This window comes from Pollachius pollachius, assembly GCF_949987615.1.
Source record: "Pollachius pollachius genome assembly, chromosome: 12".
Taxonomy (NCBI): domain Eukaryota; kingdom Metazoa; phylum Chordata; class Actinopteri; order Gadiformes; family Gadidae; genus Pollachius; species Pollachius pollachius.
This window is the reverse complement of record NC_136945.1, coordinates 2,010,031-2,028,090: the sequence shown is the minus strand read 5'-3', so window position 1 is coordinate 2,028,090 and position 18,060 is coordinate 2,010,031. Positions and strand designations below refer to the sequence as shown.

General features: G+C 46.6%; 1 protein-coding gene across 1 annotated transcript in view; it reads left to right on the top strand.

The window, feature by feature from the left end:
- Positions 1–18,060, top strand: part of LOC307084118 (calcium-dependent secretion activator 1-like) — a gene marked incomplete at both ends in the record, with an annotated part of 142,057 nt that overhangs the window by 67,331 nt on the left and 56,666 nt on the right. Inside the window, 6 exons of the mRNA XM_079748340.1 lie at positions 1,838–1,904; positions 8,591–8,699; positions 9,506–9,718; positions 13,845–13,981; positions 14,777–14,964; positions 15,317–15,490. Of these exons, the coding sequence (XP_079604466.1) occupies positions 1,838–1,904; positions 8,591–8,699; positions 9,506–9,718; positions 13,845–13,981; positions 14,777–14,964; positions 15,317–15,490 (888 nt within the window). The remainder of the gene's footprint in view (positions 1–1,837; positions 1,905–8,590; positions 8,700–9,505; positions 9,719–13,844; positions 13,982–14,776; positions 14,965–15,316; positions 15,491–18,060) is intronic.

The following is an 18,060-nucleotide window of genomic DNA, read 5'->3' as shown; positions in this document are numbered from 1 at the left end:
CAAGCTCTTTGTTATTCAACCATTGTATAGAAAGTGTGAAACTAAGTAAGCAGAGTCCATCTCAGTACACATACTCCTTCCCTTGAAATGTACACAAGAAAAAAATCAATTCTGTCTTTTGTGAAATAACTTATCTTTTCCAGTGCCAGATAGTAAGTCATTCTGTTTAACCATTCAGAAACGCCACAGACAGTTGTTTTTTCTATGACCTAGCAATGCACCTTTTAGCCTCCAAAAGGCACAAACCAATTAAAGATTTTTTATCATTTGACTCCACAAAATTGACAGGTTAAATATTTAGGATACAAAGCTTAGGATCAGTAGGCATCACCTTGCCAATAATACGACCAATAATGTTCATTACCTCGCTCCAGAAGCGTGCAACCTGTCGACAGCTCCACATACAATGGAACAGTGACCCTTTATGGTGACTACACATAAAGCATGTGTTGGGAATATTTAAAGTTAAAGTGGTGCAGCTTGACAGGAGTAATGTGCTGTCTGCTCAGCCATTTATATTGCAACAGTATAGAATGTGTGTTTACAGATTGGGTTTTTACTAAAGAGCAGGCTTTTGACCATCCTTCCTCCGATACATTTGTCTCTAAATCCATATTCCATGCCTGTAAAATATAATTTGAAGACTCATTAGATCCGCTAACAAACAGATTGTAAAGCATAGACACCTGTCCACTAGCTCTTAAATATTTTAAAGTCATCAATCTCAACATTTTTTTACTCGTTAATTCGTTAGAGGAAGTCAGTAGGTGCTTTTAAAGTCATGATATTAACCTGAAAGATCCCATGTTCTGCTGTTATTAGCGGCTGCAGCGGCTGGCACTATATGCATGCCCGCAGCCGCGGAGTTAGATTCTCTCTCTCTCTCTCTCTCTCTCTCTCTCTCTCTCTCTCTCTCTCTCTCTCTCTCTCTCTCTCTCTCTCTCTCTCTCTCTCTCTCTCTCTCTCTCTCTCTCTCTCTCTCTCTCTCTCTCTCTCTCTCTCTCTCTCTCTCTCTCTCTCTCTCTCCTGGCTGCGCGCTGCATTATAATGTGTGTGATTGTGGATTGCATGAGTTATAATATGCGACCAAATTCAGTGTGCTAGTGCGTGTATTTGCGTGTTGGTAGGGGTCCATGACTGGTTTGTGTCCAGGGCCCGTGGTCATGTTAATCCGTCCTTGCACCCACCCATCTCAAAATTCACACATCCAAAGGAGCTCTAAACTGAGCTCAATCATGGAGCTGCTCTGGTCCACCTGAGCAAGCGTCATAAGAGGAAAAACATGCCCGGCAATCATGGAGACCCCCTCCGTTTGCCTCCGTACATCGGCAGTAACAGCCAAGCAGAGACAAAATCCAACCAGAACGATAATTACGTAACGCCACACGATAAAAAAAAATAAAAGTTGAATGATAATAATTTAAGTCCTAACCAGCAGGGACTTTATTGTGGCCAACGAGGTAATGAATCTTAAATTAGCAAAACAACACAGGACCGAAACGTATCGCAAAGTGCGTGCTATAATAATAATATGCCTCTTTTACCCACATTCTTCACGTTGCTGGCACCTAATTTCCTTCACAATATCTTTCGCCGTCCTCACCGCGTAAAAGTAGGCCTATGTGTAAGTCACTGATTCTGACATTTACGATCTAAAGGAGTATATTGTATTTGGCTGCAGTGGCGTGACTGTGCCAGGAGGGGGCAGGCTAACCCTGACTCATGCTTGTATCACGTCCTCTTTCCCCTATGTCGAGCACACATCTAATTGAAATCAGTTTAAAATTGAAACAATGCTTAACTGTATTGCACATGTGTTCTTTTTCCTTATTAACAGATACCTCTGGGCCATTGGGAAGAATGTGTGGAAAAGATGGAAAAAGAGATTCTTTGTGCTGGTGCAGGTAAGAATTAAGATGCAAAACAGTAATCATGTTTGAATATGACTCTGGGCTAATATAATTATACCATAATTAGTGATGTTGGCGATGCTAAACCCACAAGGCTAATACTGAATCTACTGAGCTGCTTTCCTCACTGATTTACCACAGAGGTTAACCCCTCCATGGTTCTTTTGGCTGTCACGGTTCTCAGTACTTGCTGTGAAACATTCAGGAAGAGGGGATTCAAAAACAATATATCAGCGTCCGCGTCAAACACTGTTTACACCTCACGTCCTTAGAAGGTGTATAGAGTTCTGTTGACATGACATCACATGGTTTCATATGACCCACTGAGGTTGTGTTGCGTATCTGAGCGTTAACGGCTGAAGTGATCAAAAAGCAATCCACACACAACTCTAATAACCACATCGAGGACTTTCCACTCATGGTTGTTTTAGTGGAGTTGGTTTGTAGGTGTGTGTGTGTGTGTGTGTGTGTGTGTGTGTGTGTGTGTGTGCGAGGCCGTTCGTGTGCGTGTGTGTGTGTGTTGGGGTGTTGTTCTAAGGCTGAGCACTGCAGCAAGAGGTGTAGCCAAGCTGTCTCCCCTCAGCTGTCACATAAATGATAGAGAGAGCAGCCAGGATTTTGTCAGGGCGCGGGGACGCCGCCATTTTCTGGGGGCACCCGTCACGGGGTGGGAGGGCGAGTGAGCCAGGGCTCTCTCTCTCCCTCTCTCGGAGGCTGGGCGGGAGGATATGTCTCAGAGCTACATGTTGACAGGGGATTGACAAAAGTGGAGTGAACACTAGCATGGCCTAGCACTCGCAGCTAGGAAAGCCCCCACGCTACCAGAGGGGAGCGGCCTCTCTCTCCCGCTCCCAGCTACACATATACAAGGTGACAAATGGCGCTCAGCACACGCCGCCTTGCACGCGCACACGTGTGTGTGTGTGTGTGTGTGTTTTTTCTTTTTTATGTTCTCATTTGATTGCCTATTTATGTTTGTTTTTGTGTCTGTGTGAGTGCGTGCGTGAGAGGGAGCGTGAGAGAGTGAGAGAGCGAGAGAGAGAGAGAGAGAGAGAGAGAGAGAGAGGGGGCGAAGAGTCGACCTGGTTTTTAGGGTCTGTTTGTTTCTACAAGAGAGAATCCGGTGAATCACAGCAGCACAGCAGCGCCTGTGTGTCTAACGGCTCCACTTCTGTCTTTTGGTTCCTTCTGTGCTCTTTTCTGCTCTTGCTTTCATGTCAAGTCTCTTGTAAGAGACTAACCGTTGGCCTCGGTTGGCCAGCATTGCCCTGTCCCCTCTCCTGGCCCTTTGTGAGCCTGTTCCCTCAGCCTCAAAGAGCGGTGGTCAGTGAACCGGCTCCTAGGTGAACACAGAACCGGCCCCTCATGAACAGAGAACCGCCCCTTCATTGACAGAGAATTGGCCCCCCATGAACAGAGAACCGGCCCCCAGATGAACAGAGAACTGTCCCCTAGATGGACAGAGAACCGGCCCCTAGATGGACAGAGAACCGGCCCCTCATGAACAGAGAACCGTCCCCTAGATGAAGAGATTCACGCTCCAAATCTCTTCCTCATGGTGGGATATAACAGGAGTCAGAATAATGAATATTCATTATTTTATTCTTATCAATAATACTAATTCTACTACTAATAATAATTTTAATTATAATGAATATTTTATCTTATTTGAGAATGGATCAATGTAGAGGAGCAGGGTACACCCTGCAGACTACTGCTCACTAAAACAAACTGCCTGTTAACCATTATGTGTTTGTTAGGTTGGTAGACGCGTCTGTCAGACCCCAGAAGAACCAGCCCGCCTCACGCACTGGTGAACCCAGACACCCCTCTACCTTTCTCTCTACAAATGTTTTGTGTATTGTCAATTCTATCGATTTTACGTTTGCTCCCCCACTCCTGATTTTTATACACAATTACTATTTTGAAATAAGTGGTCACTTAAAATAGATTTTAAATTGCTTATATATTAGATGATCAGTTTTTGATTACGTTTTGGTGTGTGTGTGTGTGTGTGTGTGTGTGTGTGTGTGTGTGTGTGTGTGTGTGTGTGTGTGTTTGTTTGTGTGTGTGTGTGTGTGTGTCTGTCTGTGTGTGTTTGTGTGTTTGTGTGTGTATGTGTGTGTGCGTGTGTGTGTGTGTGTGTGTGTGTGTGTGTGTGTGTCGGTCTGGCTCTCTGTGTTTGTGTGTGTGTGCGTGTGTGTGTGTGTGTGTGTATACGCGTGTGTTAATTGACATAATAAATTGAAACTTTTATGTAAATAATATTACGGCAGGATTTAAAGAATACAAATGCCCTTTTCCATGATGTACCCTTGACCTATGCTCTATAAGATGATGTGTGATCCATGACCGCGGACCAGCTCTGAGACACCCTGAGGTTTCCTGAATCGATCTTATGTAAACAGGAGCCTCACAGGAGGAGCATTTACCCTCACAAAAAGGGAGTCATGGCAGGCTCACCGAGTGACAGTGTGCTGCATATACCAGGGTGCAGGTCCATGGTCAGCTTGGGCTGGCTTCTCTAGCCCAGGGATTCCCAACCTTTTTTGTTCCAAGGACCGGCATATTCATTAACATTTTTGGAGGACTGGTTGTCAATTTGAATGCCTTTATTTTGAGATGCATAATTTTTTAACAGTGGATGTGGCTGTTTTTCAAGATGTTTTATTTGTCATAGTAACAATAAAAGGAACAGCAATGAAGGCACCCTTCAACAATGCATAATAAAAACTACAATTTATAAGAGAAACACAAGAAAAGTCACCTGAGATTAGTAAACAAGCCTAAGAATTTAACTCTTTTGTACTGTACAATAAGATGTAATAAAAGTGATTCTAGTAGTGCAAAGACACAGTGCATTTACAGTGCTTAATTTACAGTGGTTTAGTTGCATATTGATAGATTTTGTGTAAGAAGAAATAACATGACTAGAGTTATCAAATATTAAAAGAATACAGGTCCATGGACCGGGGTTGGGAATCGCTGCTCTTGCCTAATACCGGCCCTGGGACATTTAAGGAGCAGACAACTGTTAATCCTACGACCCCACCTGGGGAAAGGGTCTGTTGCCCCATGATTTACTTTGTCTCCCATAGGAAGAGGGTATGAGCCAGAAATAACAGCTAGCTTAATTTATTCCTTGTGTTGCCTTGCTTACTAAAGTAAGTATCTCTTTGTGATGTCGTGTCTCCAGACTGTAATTTTCTATCTTTTCTCGCACCTCGCTTCTCGCCCTCGTTGATGTTCTCTTACTACTGTCGCGGCAATATATGCCGGAAATATCATATTCATATTCACCTCTCCTTGGATTAATATAGCCACCTCTACACACCTCTTAACACACCCATACACGCACGCATGCACACACACACACACACACACACACTCACACACACATATACACAAATATACACACACACACAGACATACACAAACACACATGTAAATACACACACACGTGTGCATAAACATATATGCACACACACACACACACACAAATATACATACAGGCAGACACACACACTCACACACACACACACACACCCTGCTGATTATGGTGCTGTGTTGCAGGTGTCTTGCCATGCCATCACAGCCCCCATCCTTTCTGCTCGTTCCTATCATCAGACACGTTCACAGACAATCTCCTCAGCACTGCACAAGTGACCAATGAGACATTTTAAATGACTGATGAACTCTTCTTGCCAAGAGTCTGCATAAAATACTTTTCACGTCATTATTTATTTGGTACACATATTTGTCACGTATTGTTTAATGTCATCCATCCAGCAGTCCCCTTAATGTGACGCAAGCAGTGGTCTCACAAAATATATTGATATTGCAAGTAGAGCTTCTCATGTTTTACTGTACTTCTTCATTCAAGGCATAGCTACATCCACATGAATCACGTAGCAGAGAGGAACAATTCAAATGCCTGCACAGCTCTAGGAGGATCCAGGCTTTAGGCTCCGTTGTCTCAGAGCCAACATCATTATCAGATTCAGTCCTCATTAGAAACTTAACATGATTCGCTAACATAGGAGCTAAATATCACACATGCAACCACGTATCACATGAGGCAGAACGTAGCGCTGACATGAGGTCCCATCGGTGGGAAGAGGCTCATTCCTTTGTTTCTGTTATCCAGAATGTCCCCAGCGGGTTATGAAACAGGACATCAGGGTAGTCCGGGTATTAAAAGAGGACATCAGCCTAGTTCGGGTATTAAAACAGGACATCAGCATAGTCCGGGTATTAAAAGAGGACATCAAATACTGGAACACGATGGAACAGGAGGAGCGTCTGCGACCTCAGGATGGGATCTGATCTCAGAATGTCTCCCAGCCCTCCCAGATATTATTTATAGGAAATGATATGCTGGCATATGGGTCAACTGCTTGCATACAATAAGTATATAGTTGGATGCCATAATATTAATCAATTATAATTATAATTATAAATAACATTGATGATAACAACAATGATTCTAATAACAATAATAATCACAGTAATAATAACAACAACAATGATAAATAACTAATGACGATAGTTACATTTTTATATTGGTGGGGGTGGTCGGTAGGTGTGCGATTTATCTAATTATATGTCTGTTAACACAGGGTTAAAATGTTTAGACGCTAGCGGAGTGACAGTTCAAGGGGCAGGGCTCCAAAGGTTCCCTGAGGCCTCCCATTGGTCGCTCAGCCACCCCCAGGGCCCATCATAACCCTGCTAGCAAGATCTCATGTCACCCAAAATCACAAGACACACACTGAGACACATGTGCACACACACGCTACACATGTACACACACATTCCACATGTACGCAGACATTACACGTGTACACACACTGAGACACCGATGTACACACACATTACACATGTACATACACTGAGACACCGATGTACACACACATTACACATGCAAATAAACTGAGACGGAGAGACAGATATCACTATTTGGCCAAAATATGACTAAGGCAATTATGCTATGAGGCTAACGATTTGCAAATGTATCTGAAACATTGCCTCTTCTCTTTCCACTGAGTCGGATGAGTCCTATAACTTTAAGATTTCATGATCAAGGCGTTAACCCAAGAGGAAGAACACACACACACACGCACATACACAAACACAGAAAACATGATGAAAATAGCACGCACACTTCCTGAGGTGCCATGTGTTCCTCAGCCCCACAAGCTCATTTGTTCGCTGGACTCTTTTATTCCCCATAGCCGTGACCCTCATTAGCGCTCGCATTAATAGAGACAGAGGTCCATTCACACACAAACGGCGGCTTGCTATTGCTGGTCATGAACCCACACTTTCCTCGCTCGGCTTTCGCACATCGATGGCTCTTCAGTCCTACCCCCTTGCTTTAGCCACTTCATTTAAGTTATTATAATGTCATTATCTTTGTCCTCACACACACACACGCACACATGCTTGTATATTGAGTGGCTTACTAAAGAGTGAAACAGCTGTCACTTACTTAGCCCCTTCTTCCACATGCAGGCGGATGTGTGTGTGTGTGTGTGTGTGTGTGTGTGTGTGTGTGTGTGTGTGCGCGTGTGTGTGTGTGTGTGTGTGTGTGTGTAGGTGTGTGTGTGTGTGTGTGTGTAGGTGTGTGTGTGTGTGTGTGTGTTTGTGTGTGTGTGTTTGTGTGACATATGGGGACATGGGAGTGCGTGTGTGTATTGCCTTGAGTGTCCATCAGGGAGAACGTGTGGAAAATGGTTACAGCTTTGTGGTAAACGGTGCTATTATCATGTTCTTACATGATTAGCATACCTGACTAAACCCATTCAATTTCAGATTAAACATTCATTTGAACAAAGGCATATTAAACCAAAACAAATGAAAAAAACACTCATATTGCAACCAAATTAACCCACACAAACACACAGACAAACCCATGTACCCACAAACACAAACACATTTGTATTCTTTTTTTTAAAAAAAAAAAATTACACTACACAAGACTATGGCAAAACAATATAGTTGTAAGGGTCCATTTTTTTTACATTTCCACACCACAACATGTATTACAATACAGATTTGGCTCATTCCGAATCTGGATTGCCATACGCAGATGCAGAAACAGCATTGTTCTCAGCACAACTCAGTTAAACCCATGTCCCTTCCAAAGCTTCAGGTGTGTGTCCGTTGTGTGAACTGGTCTTCTTTCTGTCCCGGTGCAGGTCAGCCAGTACACATTGTGAACTGTTCTTCTTTCTGTCCCGGTGCAGGTCAGCCAGTACACATTGTGAACTGGTCTTCTTTCTGTCCCGGTGCAGGTCAGCCAGTACACATTGTGAACTGGTCTTCTTTCTGTCCCGGTGCAGGTCAGCCAGTACACATTGTGAACTGGTCTTCTTTCTGTCCCAGTGCAGGTCAGCCAGTACACGTTGTGAACTGGTCTACTCTCTGTCCCGGTGCAGGTCAGCCAGTACACATTGTGAACTGGTCTACTCTCTGTCCCGGTTTAGGTCAGCCAGTACACGTTGTGAACAGGTCTACTCTCTGTCCTGGGGCAGGTCAGCCAGTACACGTTGTGAACTGGTCTACTCTCTGTCCTGGTGCAGGTCAGCCAGTACACATTGTGAACTGGTCTACTCTCTGTCCTGGTGCAGGTCAGCCAGTACACATTATGAACTGGTCTACTCTCTGTCCTGGTTTAGGTCAGCCAGTACACATTTGCCATGTGCAGCTACAGAGAGAAGAAGACGGAGCCGGTGGAGCTGCTGCAGCTAGACGGCTACACCGTGGACTACACAGACCCCCAGCCTGGTAACACCACCTTACTGCACCTGTCTGCACCTGTCTGCACCTTACCGCACCTTACCGCACCTTACCACACCTTACCACACCTTACCACACCTTACTGCACCTTATCTATATCAATGGACTGGCTGTCCAATGGGTTTCCATTGGTGGTCCCCGGTCCACTGGTAGTCCAATGGGTGTCTACTGGATGTACACTGGTGGTCCCTTAGTGGTCCACTGGCGGTCCCCGATCCAGCAGTGGTCCACTGGTGGTCCCCGGTCCACTACTGGTCCCCTAGTGGTCCACTGGTGCTCCCCGGTCCACTACTGGTCCCCTAGTGGTCCACTGGTGGTCCCCAGTCAACTACTGGTCCCCTAGTGGTCCACTGGTGGTCCCCGGTCCACTACTGGTCCCCTAGTGGTCCACTGGTGGTCCCCAGTCAACTACTGGTCCCCTAGTGGTACATTGGTGGTCCCCGGTCCTCTACTGGTCCCTTAGTGGTCCACTGGTGGTCCACTGGTGGTCCCCGGTCCACTTCTGGTCCCCTAGTGGTCCACTGGTGGTCCCCGGTCCACTACTGGTCCCCTAGTGGTCCACTGTCGTTCCCCGGTCCGCTAGTGGTCCACTGGTGGTCCCCGGTCCACTACTGGTCCCCTAGTGGTCCACTGGTGGTCTCCAGACCACTGGTGGTCAACTGGTGGTCCACCACTGGTCCCCTAGTGGTCCACTGGTGGTCTCCGGACCACTGGTGGTCAACTGGTGGTCCACCACTGGTCCCCTAGTGGTCTACTGGTGGTCCCCCAGGGTTTTGAGTCTCTCTCCTCCCCAGGTCTGGACGGGGGGCGGACCTTCTTCAACGCGGTGAAGGAGGGAGACACGGTGATCTTTGCCAGCAACGACGAGCAGGATCGGATCCTGTGGGTCCAGGCCATGTACCGCGCCACGGGACAGTCCCACAAGCCAGTCCCGCCCACGCAGGTCCAGAAGCTCAACTCGAGGGGGGGCACGGCGCCACAGCTGGACGCACCCATCTCCCAGTTCTGTATGTCTGCAATTAGGAGATTCATGTTTCTGTTCTGTTCCTCGTTTTAGTTGCTCTTCAAACCACGGAGGTGGTTTGAAATGAAAGTCTGTTCCCCAGTGATGAACCAACCAGGTGATGAACCAACCAGGTGCCATCACTAGCCTGAGACAGTTAAGCTATTTCAAAGAAACGTGACATTTGAGCTTTAGTATTTTGTTTATTTGTATCTAGCTCTATCTCACTCTGTCTGTATGTCTGTTGCTCTCCCCCTGGCATTCTCCTGGATGAACTGCAGTGCTTTACGTTTGCATGGTGGACATGCTGTCCTTTACATCCCTCTGTTTCATCTCTCCTCCTCCTTCTCTGCCTCATTGTCCTTCGCACTTTGAACGGTACGTTTTCTTTCTTTCTCTCTTCCTCTCTTTCGTCCCTTTAGGTCTTTCCTTTTCAATGAGAAACTGTTCTCCTTTGGTCGGCTCCGTGCTCATGTCTGGTTCTGTGAAACCAGGATGCATGCAGAGCATATTAAAGATTACTGGGTTTGCTGGGTTTTCCTGTCCGTCTGCATATTTTCCATCTCCCAAACAAAAGATATATGTATATACAGTATTGGTGTTGGTCTTTTTAGTTATTTACATATGTATTTTATTTATATCCACTGCCTAGGAACAACCTTAAAACTAATTTACACACACACACACACACACACACACACACACACACACACACACACACACACACACACACACACACACACACACACACACACACACACACAACACGCACACAACATGTCACATACAGTGTAGCAGATAGCTCTTTCTACTGGTAATACCTTCATGTTGAGTCTGTATTTTTTAAGTATTTGTATTGAGCTGCTCTGACACGACCTCAGAGTCCCACTGAGTCCCAGCAGGTGATAATTACCACGTTAAAAGTGCCAGGCCATGAATAATACAGCGTGGTTGCTCAACAATTATTTCGGGAAGCAATCAGTCAAAATGTTACCAAATAACTATTTGGTAGTTCACACTTGTATCGGTGAACTGCCTAATGTAACACAACTAACAAGAGTCTTGAACATCCTAGGGACCAAAGGAAGTGAGTGTTGGAGGAAGGAGAGGCAGCCCTGTTTTAACTCCTTAACGTATTCAACGGTTGTCACAGTTTACCATACCGTTCTGACACGGTGACTGACAGCTGCACTGGTTTGGAGCATTGTTTTAAAACACAAGTCATAATTACGGGCTGACAGATTGTATTCAAGCCTTTGTTTTCATACTGTCAAAGGGCCTCATGTTTCTCCTGTTGGCAGACATGTTGGGAAATATACATCTGGTGCAGCGCTGTAAACATTAGCGCCAAGCTGTCCTCCCTTCATCTGTTCTCATGCGGAGGAGACCTCTTTCTCCCGTTGTTGGCCTACTGTTACCGTACTGCTTTGGCAAAGATGCCCTCCCTCCCTTCTTCCTGCAAGTACCGTTCCCACTTCCTGTTCCTGTGTCACAATTATCTGAAGACAGGTTGGATCTTTGAGAGTACTTCACTGCAGCGATGAAGGTTGACGCCTGATTTTCCTTCATGCATTTTACGTGCCGAAAAAGCAGAAAGGGAAAGGAAAACCGTAAGATAGAGATGGCGGTGTGTCCCCTCGCCCCGGAATGGTGGGTTTGTATGATACAGCAGCAGACCGGGGAGCCGTGCCTGCAGGTGGCTCCTGTCTGCCTGGCTGGGCAGCGGTGGGCCGGATCTATAAATGAGGAGCAGCCCTCAATCAGTGTCAGGGCCGTATTTGTCCACGCTGGACAGACGGCGGGGCGACTTGTGTCACAGCACGTTACTGTCCAGCACTCCGGCCTGCCCCCCTCCTCCACCCTCACTCACGTCAAGCAGACCTGACAAGCTCCCACACACACACCAAAGGGGTCCGCCGTGTCACCTTTTTAGATGATGGGGGCAGGGGGGCATTTGTTGGGCATGCATGTTTAAGTTTGTGTGTGTGTGTGTGTGTGTGTGTGTGTGTGTGTGTGTGTGTGTGTCTGTGTCTGTGTGTGTGTGTGTGATTTGCTGTGTGTGTGTGTGTGTGGTGTATCTATATGTGTGTGAGTGTGTCTGTTTGTGTGTGTGTGTTTGTGTGTGTGGTGTATATTTGTGTGTGTGAGTGTGACAGTTTGTGTGTGTGTTTTTGTATTTGTATGTGTGTGGTTGTCTGTGAGTGTGTGTGCGTGCATGTGTGTTTGTTTGTGTATGCGTGTGATTGTGTGTGTGGGTGGGTGTTTTAATGCATGTGTTTTTGTGTTTGTGTGGTGTTTCTGTGCGTGTTTGTGTGTGTGTGTTTATGTGTCTGTGTGTGTGTGTGTGTGTGTGTGTGTGTGTGTATGTGTGTGCGCGTGTGAGTATAGGGGGCATCCTGGCTGAGCTGTGGTCTTTGTTGTCCTGCTGATTGACAGCTGTGGTGGTGAAGGGGAACCTTGACAAACAGCTCCACCTCTTTGTGTAACCTTTGTGTTTGTGGATGCTGAATGCTGCGTTATCCTACCCTGGATTTATGTATGTTCTACGTAAAATGCTGTTGCACACAGGGATTACTCACAAATACAAGACTGTTTCCAGTGTTGATGTTTGTAACATGGAAAACTTGTTAGCCTACCATTAAGTCCTCTTATACCCGACCTGCGTGCTCCTCACATGGGGGACGTGAACCATCTAAGGAGAAGCTCCTTTTTGTCTGCTAATGTTGGTTATGAACCATTGTTCAAGAATTCCACCTGAATAAAAGTAGGCTCAATCTAAATTCTAACATTCAAGTTTGGTCTATATTTCTATTGAATGACACAAATTATAAATTAAGCGAAAGCCTATGTTTTTAAACTTGCAACACCCATTTAATGTTTTTGTGCACATACATTATTCATTAATGTCCATAATATTTTGTGCTAGTGAAAGGGGTACTTTGCTGAAAAGGGGGTACGTTATTAAATATAGCAAGAGACCATCTGCAACCCCAGACGGTTATCCCAGTTTACAGGGGGAAGACATAATTAATGGTATTATAAACGGGGAAATAAACCATGTAGTAATACTGATTAGTAATACAATAGCTTGGTTAAAGGCAGTTTATTCCCAGCTGACACGTGGTTATTACACGACTTGGGGACTGGGATATATGCAGATGTCTAAGTCCCCCATCTGTGTCTGTTTAACCACAGCCCCGTCCCCTGGTTCAGGACAGCTCCCCCTTCAGCCGATCGGCCCGCCCAGGGGGCTAACAGCTGGCCAACCTGGTCAGCCATTTGTGGCCTGGCCCCCCCATGCCAGAGTTACTGCCGAGCACAGCCCACTAGCTGGGAGAGCAAGTGAAAAAATGTGTTGTCAGATTTGTATTCAAACCCCCACCCCCTATTTTGGGGACAATGCGTACTGGTGGGGGGCCCCCGCAAAGGCCGCTCCCAGGCCCCACAGAGGCCCTCCTCTAGCAGCCATTAATTAGGGCCACCGTAGGGGGGCCAGGGGCCACAGGCTCCGTGGTGAAGTGGAGGTGGGCTGGAGATAGCAGGCCGTCTGTGAGGAGGTGGAGAGTTAACTGAGCCGCTTGATTACTTTGTTAAGTTGAGAATTTTCTGAAAGCCATCCACTGACCAGCAGACAGCTCGCATCAATAAGTGTTTAAGAAGCACTATGGCAGCAAAGCTGTTGGTTTAAATCAATTGAGTGTGTGTCTAGAGACGTCGCTTTGTCTCAAAACGTGTATTTGCTCTCTAAGATTGTCTGATAATGTCTAGGTGGGTTTACAAAAGCCCTCTACGTTTAGGACAGCACGCCTGAGAAGGTTTTTTTCTGCATGTTTTAGCTTGCATCCATTTTGAGCCCTGACATCTGAGCCCAGTCACTGCTTCTAAAGCTGCCTGGTTGGACCCAGTGAAGACAAAACGTGCATCGAAACGTACAATTATCAATAAGCAAATATATGTGCGATATGAGTTCCTCATTTCATGTTGTCCTTACTGGGGAAGTGAGCCTAGTTATGATTTAATACTGTCGCCCCTCGCCTGCGACTATACAGAGGAACTTTCCCTCTCTTACTCACCCCTCTTCCGATCCCCACTGACCTCTCTTGGTGTTGCTGCTTGTGATTGCCACACAGACGCAGACCGGGCGCAGAAGCACGGCATGGATGAGTTCATTTCGGCCAACCCCTGCAACTTCGACCACGCCTCCCTGTTTGAGCTGGTGCAGCGCCTCACCCTGGACCACAGGCTGAACGACTCCTATTCGTGTCTGGTAAGGCTCACACACGCATAAACCTCCGGGAGACTACTAGTATTATGATTAACCCCAGACATAGAAGTCAGAGAGCCTGCTAGTATTATGATTGACCAGATTTTGTCTCAAGGTTTGATCACTCTGATCCTCATTGGTTCAAGATAGTTTTACATTTAAAGATAGATTTTAGTTTTAGTTTCATTATGAAGTTGTACTTTTTCCCTCAAGTATATCACTACCAGCCTCAAGGAACAACGCGCAACAAGGCGGCATCATCAAGAAATGGCTCCCATTTGTTCTGAATATATTCACTCAGCCTTAGACTCTACTTGTTGGGCTGATCCACACTGACCCTAGTGAACAAGATGGCCGTGTCTCCCCCATCTTTAACTGACCCTAGTGAACAAGATGGCCGTGTCTCCCCCATCTTTAACTGACCTTACTGAACAAGATGGCCGTGTCTCCCCCATCTTTAACTGACCTTACTGAACAAGATGGCCGTGTCTCCCCCATCTTTGACTGACCCTCCTGAACAAGATGGCCGTGTCTCCCCCATCTTTAACTGACCTTACTGAACAAGATGGCCGTGTCTCCCCCATCTTTAACTGACCCTCCTGAACAAGATGGCCGTGTCTCCCCCATCTTTGACTGACCCTCCTGAACAAGATGGCCGTGTCTCCCCCATCTTTAACTGACCTTACTGAACAAGATGGCCGTGTCTCCCCCATCTTTAACTGACCTTACTGAACAAGATGGCCGTGTCTCCCCCATCTTTAACTGACCTTACTGAACAAGATGGCGGTGTCTCCCCAGGGTTGGTTCAGCCCGGGCCAGGTGTTCGTCATGGACGAGTACTGCGCCCGCAACGGGGTGAGGGGCTGTCACAGGCACCTGTGTTACCTGAGCGACCTGCTGGAGCGGGCTGAGAACGGCGCCATGATCGACCCCACCCTGCTGCACTACAGCTTTGCCTTCTGCGCCTCCCACGTCCATGGCAACAGGTAGAGGCAGTCGGGTGCTGCTCCGCTCGCTGCACCTCTGGAGATGGGTCACTTTAAAATACAAACCTTGCGTTTTAACAGCATCCCAAAAGATGTTTCTTTCATCCCAAAACCATCATCAGGTTTATTTCTATTTGTCAAAGAGTGCTTTTATTTTAACATTTTTCTTGTTCATTTGTTACAACTGCATGTTACTTGCATGCTCATGTCTTTCATTCTTTCTCTCCTTTCACCCTTACCGTTCATTTGTGTACCTAAAAAAACACACTTTCCCCAACTTCCCATTGCGCTCCGCCCAACCGCGCCCTGCCAAAACCACACTCCTCCCTCCCCCCCCTGTGACCAATTCCAGCCAGCGTGTGATTGAGCTGCAGAGCTGGCCTGTAACAGAGGCAGAGCTTGAAAGAGCTCTTTTCCCATCCGCCCCCAATTCCCAAGCCAACAGCTCTAGGAGGGAGCTCCGAATCATTGAGTTCATGAAGAAAAGGGACTTCAGAGTTCCTCCCTATTTCTCTGGAGCAAGGAGGTAAGTCCTGAAGGTCCACGCCACCCACCAGAGCGATCTCATTATGCCTCCCTAGCTATAACTCGGCCCCCAGTCCCAAAACATGTCATTGGGGAACGTGAAGATGTACTTGAGCCACTGTTACATGCATAGTCAAAGTTACACATTGATGCATGGTCAAAGTTACACAATGATAGGAAGTCAAAGTTGCACATAATCACATGGTGCGTTACACATTGATACATGGTCAGAGTTGCACATTGATACGTCACACATTGATACATGGTCAGAGTTAAACATTGATACATGGTCAGAGTTACACATTAATACATTGTCAGAGTTACACATTAATACATGGTCAGAGTTACACAATGTTACATGGTCAGACTTACACATTAATACATGGTCAGAGTTACACATTAATACATCGTTAAGCAATGATTGCGGGAATATAATAAACATTTATCCATCGTCCTCGGAGGTAAAAGTGACCTGCCTTGTGTGTGAAGGCATGTTATTTGTATTATCTACAAACAACAAAACTTGAAATTGTATTTCCCGTCTTCCTGTGGACATCAGAGAACTCGCTAACAGCATCAATCATTACCATGATATCTAGTGTGGAATCCAGAGCCTTATGGCTGATAGAAACATGATCATGTATTTCCTTCCCTAGACGTTAAGTCCTTAATGCAGTGTCAACAGATAACTGGGATGCATATTCTTACTGAGACAATCATGCGGTTGTCCAGTGTTCAAAGGTTGGATATCCTTGTGCTTCCAGTAATTACTGTGAGATGGTGCTTGCATCTCTACGTAGCAGTGTTAATCAAGCAACTATTTTTAACCTTCTAGTGCCTGACATACCAAACTCAAGCTGTCAGCGCTGCAGTGGGCCGTCTCTCCCAGAGACCGCTAACAGAGAGAGACGAGGGGCCACTCCAGCGCTGTGGCCAGAGGTTACAGGGCTGTCAGGCTCTCTCTGCTGGACTCTGCTCCAGACCTCCCGTCCATCCTTTTGCCTCTCAATCCATCTCACTTCAACCTCAAATCCACCTCACCACCCATCCACCCATCTCACATCCATCTTCCCATCCCTCCATCTTAGCACTCACCCAGCTCACATCCACCTCACATCACCCTTACATCCGTCCACCTCACATCAATCTCACATCCACCCTACCACCCAACCACCACCCTCCATCTTACCCATCCCCCCTCCATCTTACCACTCACCCCTCCATCTTACCCATCACCCCTCCATCTTACCACTCATCCCTCCATCTTACCAGCCACCCCTCCATCTCTCCCTGCATCCTTCTATTCATCATTCATCCTCCCGTTCCTCCGTCCATCTCCCCTATTTAATCATCTCTTCGTGCTTCCTGTTGACAGAGAGTGGCGGGGCTGACTGGGGCGGGGTCCTTCAGTGATTGGTCTGGACAGATGGACAGCACCTAGCTCCGAGACAGAGAGAGAGAGAGAGAGAGAGAGAGAGAGGGGGGGAGAGGGGGAGAGATAGAAGAACGGTGGAGGGGGAGGAGGTCTGATACAAATACAAGAGGAGTTGGTGGGAGAAAGAGAGACATAGGGAGTATTACAAAACACAATGCGGAGAGTGTGCATACAGTCTCACCCCCATCCCCCCAACAACACCAGCATCATTCCTCATGGAGGGCTCAACAGGCCCCAGCTCACCCAAAATACACTGCTGTACACACACACACACACACACACACACACACACACACACACACACACACACACACACACTCCCAGAAGAGATCTGTAGCCTTGCTGGGTCCTGCCCAGTAGGCCTAGGGGCGTAGTGTGTACCATGACAGGATGACAGGTCGTCACGGTGACGGCTGGCTGTCTCCTCCCGCCAGTCCCACTCCACATCCCAGCCTGCCTGCGACCACATCAGACCAGACCCCCACAAACATGACCCCCCTTCCCCAAACACACACACACACACACACACACGCACGCACACGCACACGCACACACGCACACACACATACATGCAGCATGTTATGTCGGCTGATAGCAAGTTCATTATTGTCAGGAGAGCTCTGTCCGCTAAGATATTCTTTCTTCCATTGTTTTAGGCAAATTGTGGCCTTTCCTAAAAAAACGAAACTGTGAAGCTCTATGTCCAACATCCAAGCTGTTCTGAAATGTTTTCATTGACTATCAGTAAAGGAATAACAGCCTAATCAAACTGAAAGCATAATGCAGTGCACCATTTAATAGCGAGATAAAAATAGGTCATTTCAGCAGTTTCCTCATGGATGGGTGATGGGGGTCTTCATGGACGAGGTGTCGTCACACATGTTTACCAGCCCCGTGTCTCTGGCTCTCAGCTTCACACCTGGAGCTGTTCCAAAGAACTCTGAATCTGTGCTTCTCCCTGGCAGTAGCAGTGGCTCATTTGCTTCCTGTCATAGTGGGAGCAGAGGTCAGGGAAGGCATTAGGAGAGCTGCCAAAGTACCAAGCCTGTTTGTAAATGACGACCTGCGGGACTTCATTAGTTCGGAAACATTTCCTTTTTTCTTATTACTGTTTTTTCTCTCTCTGACATAGACAG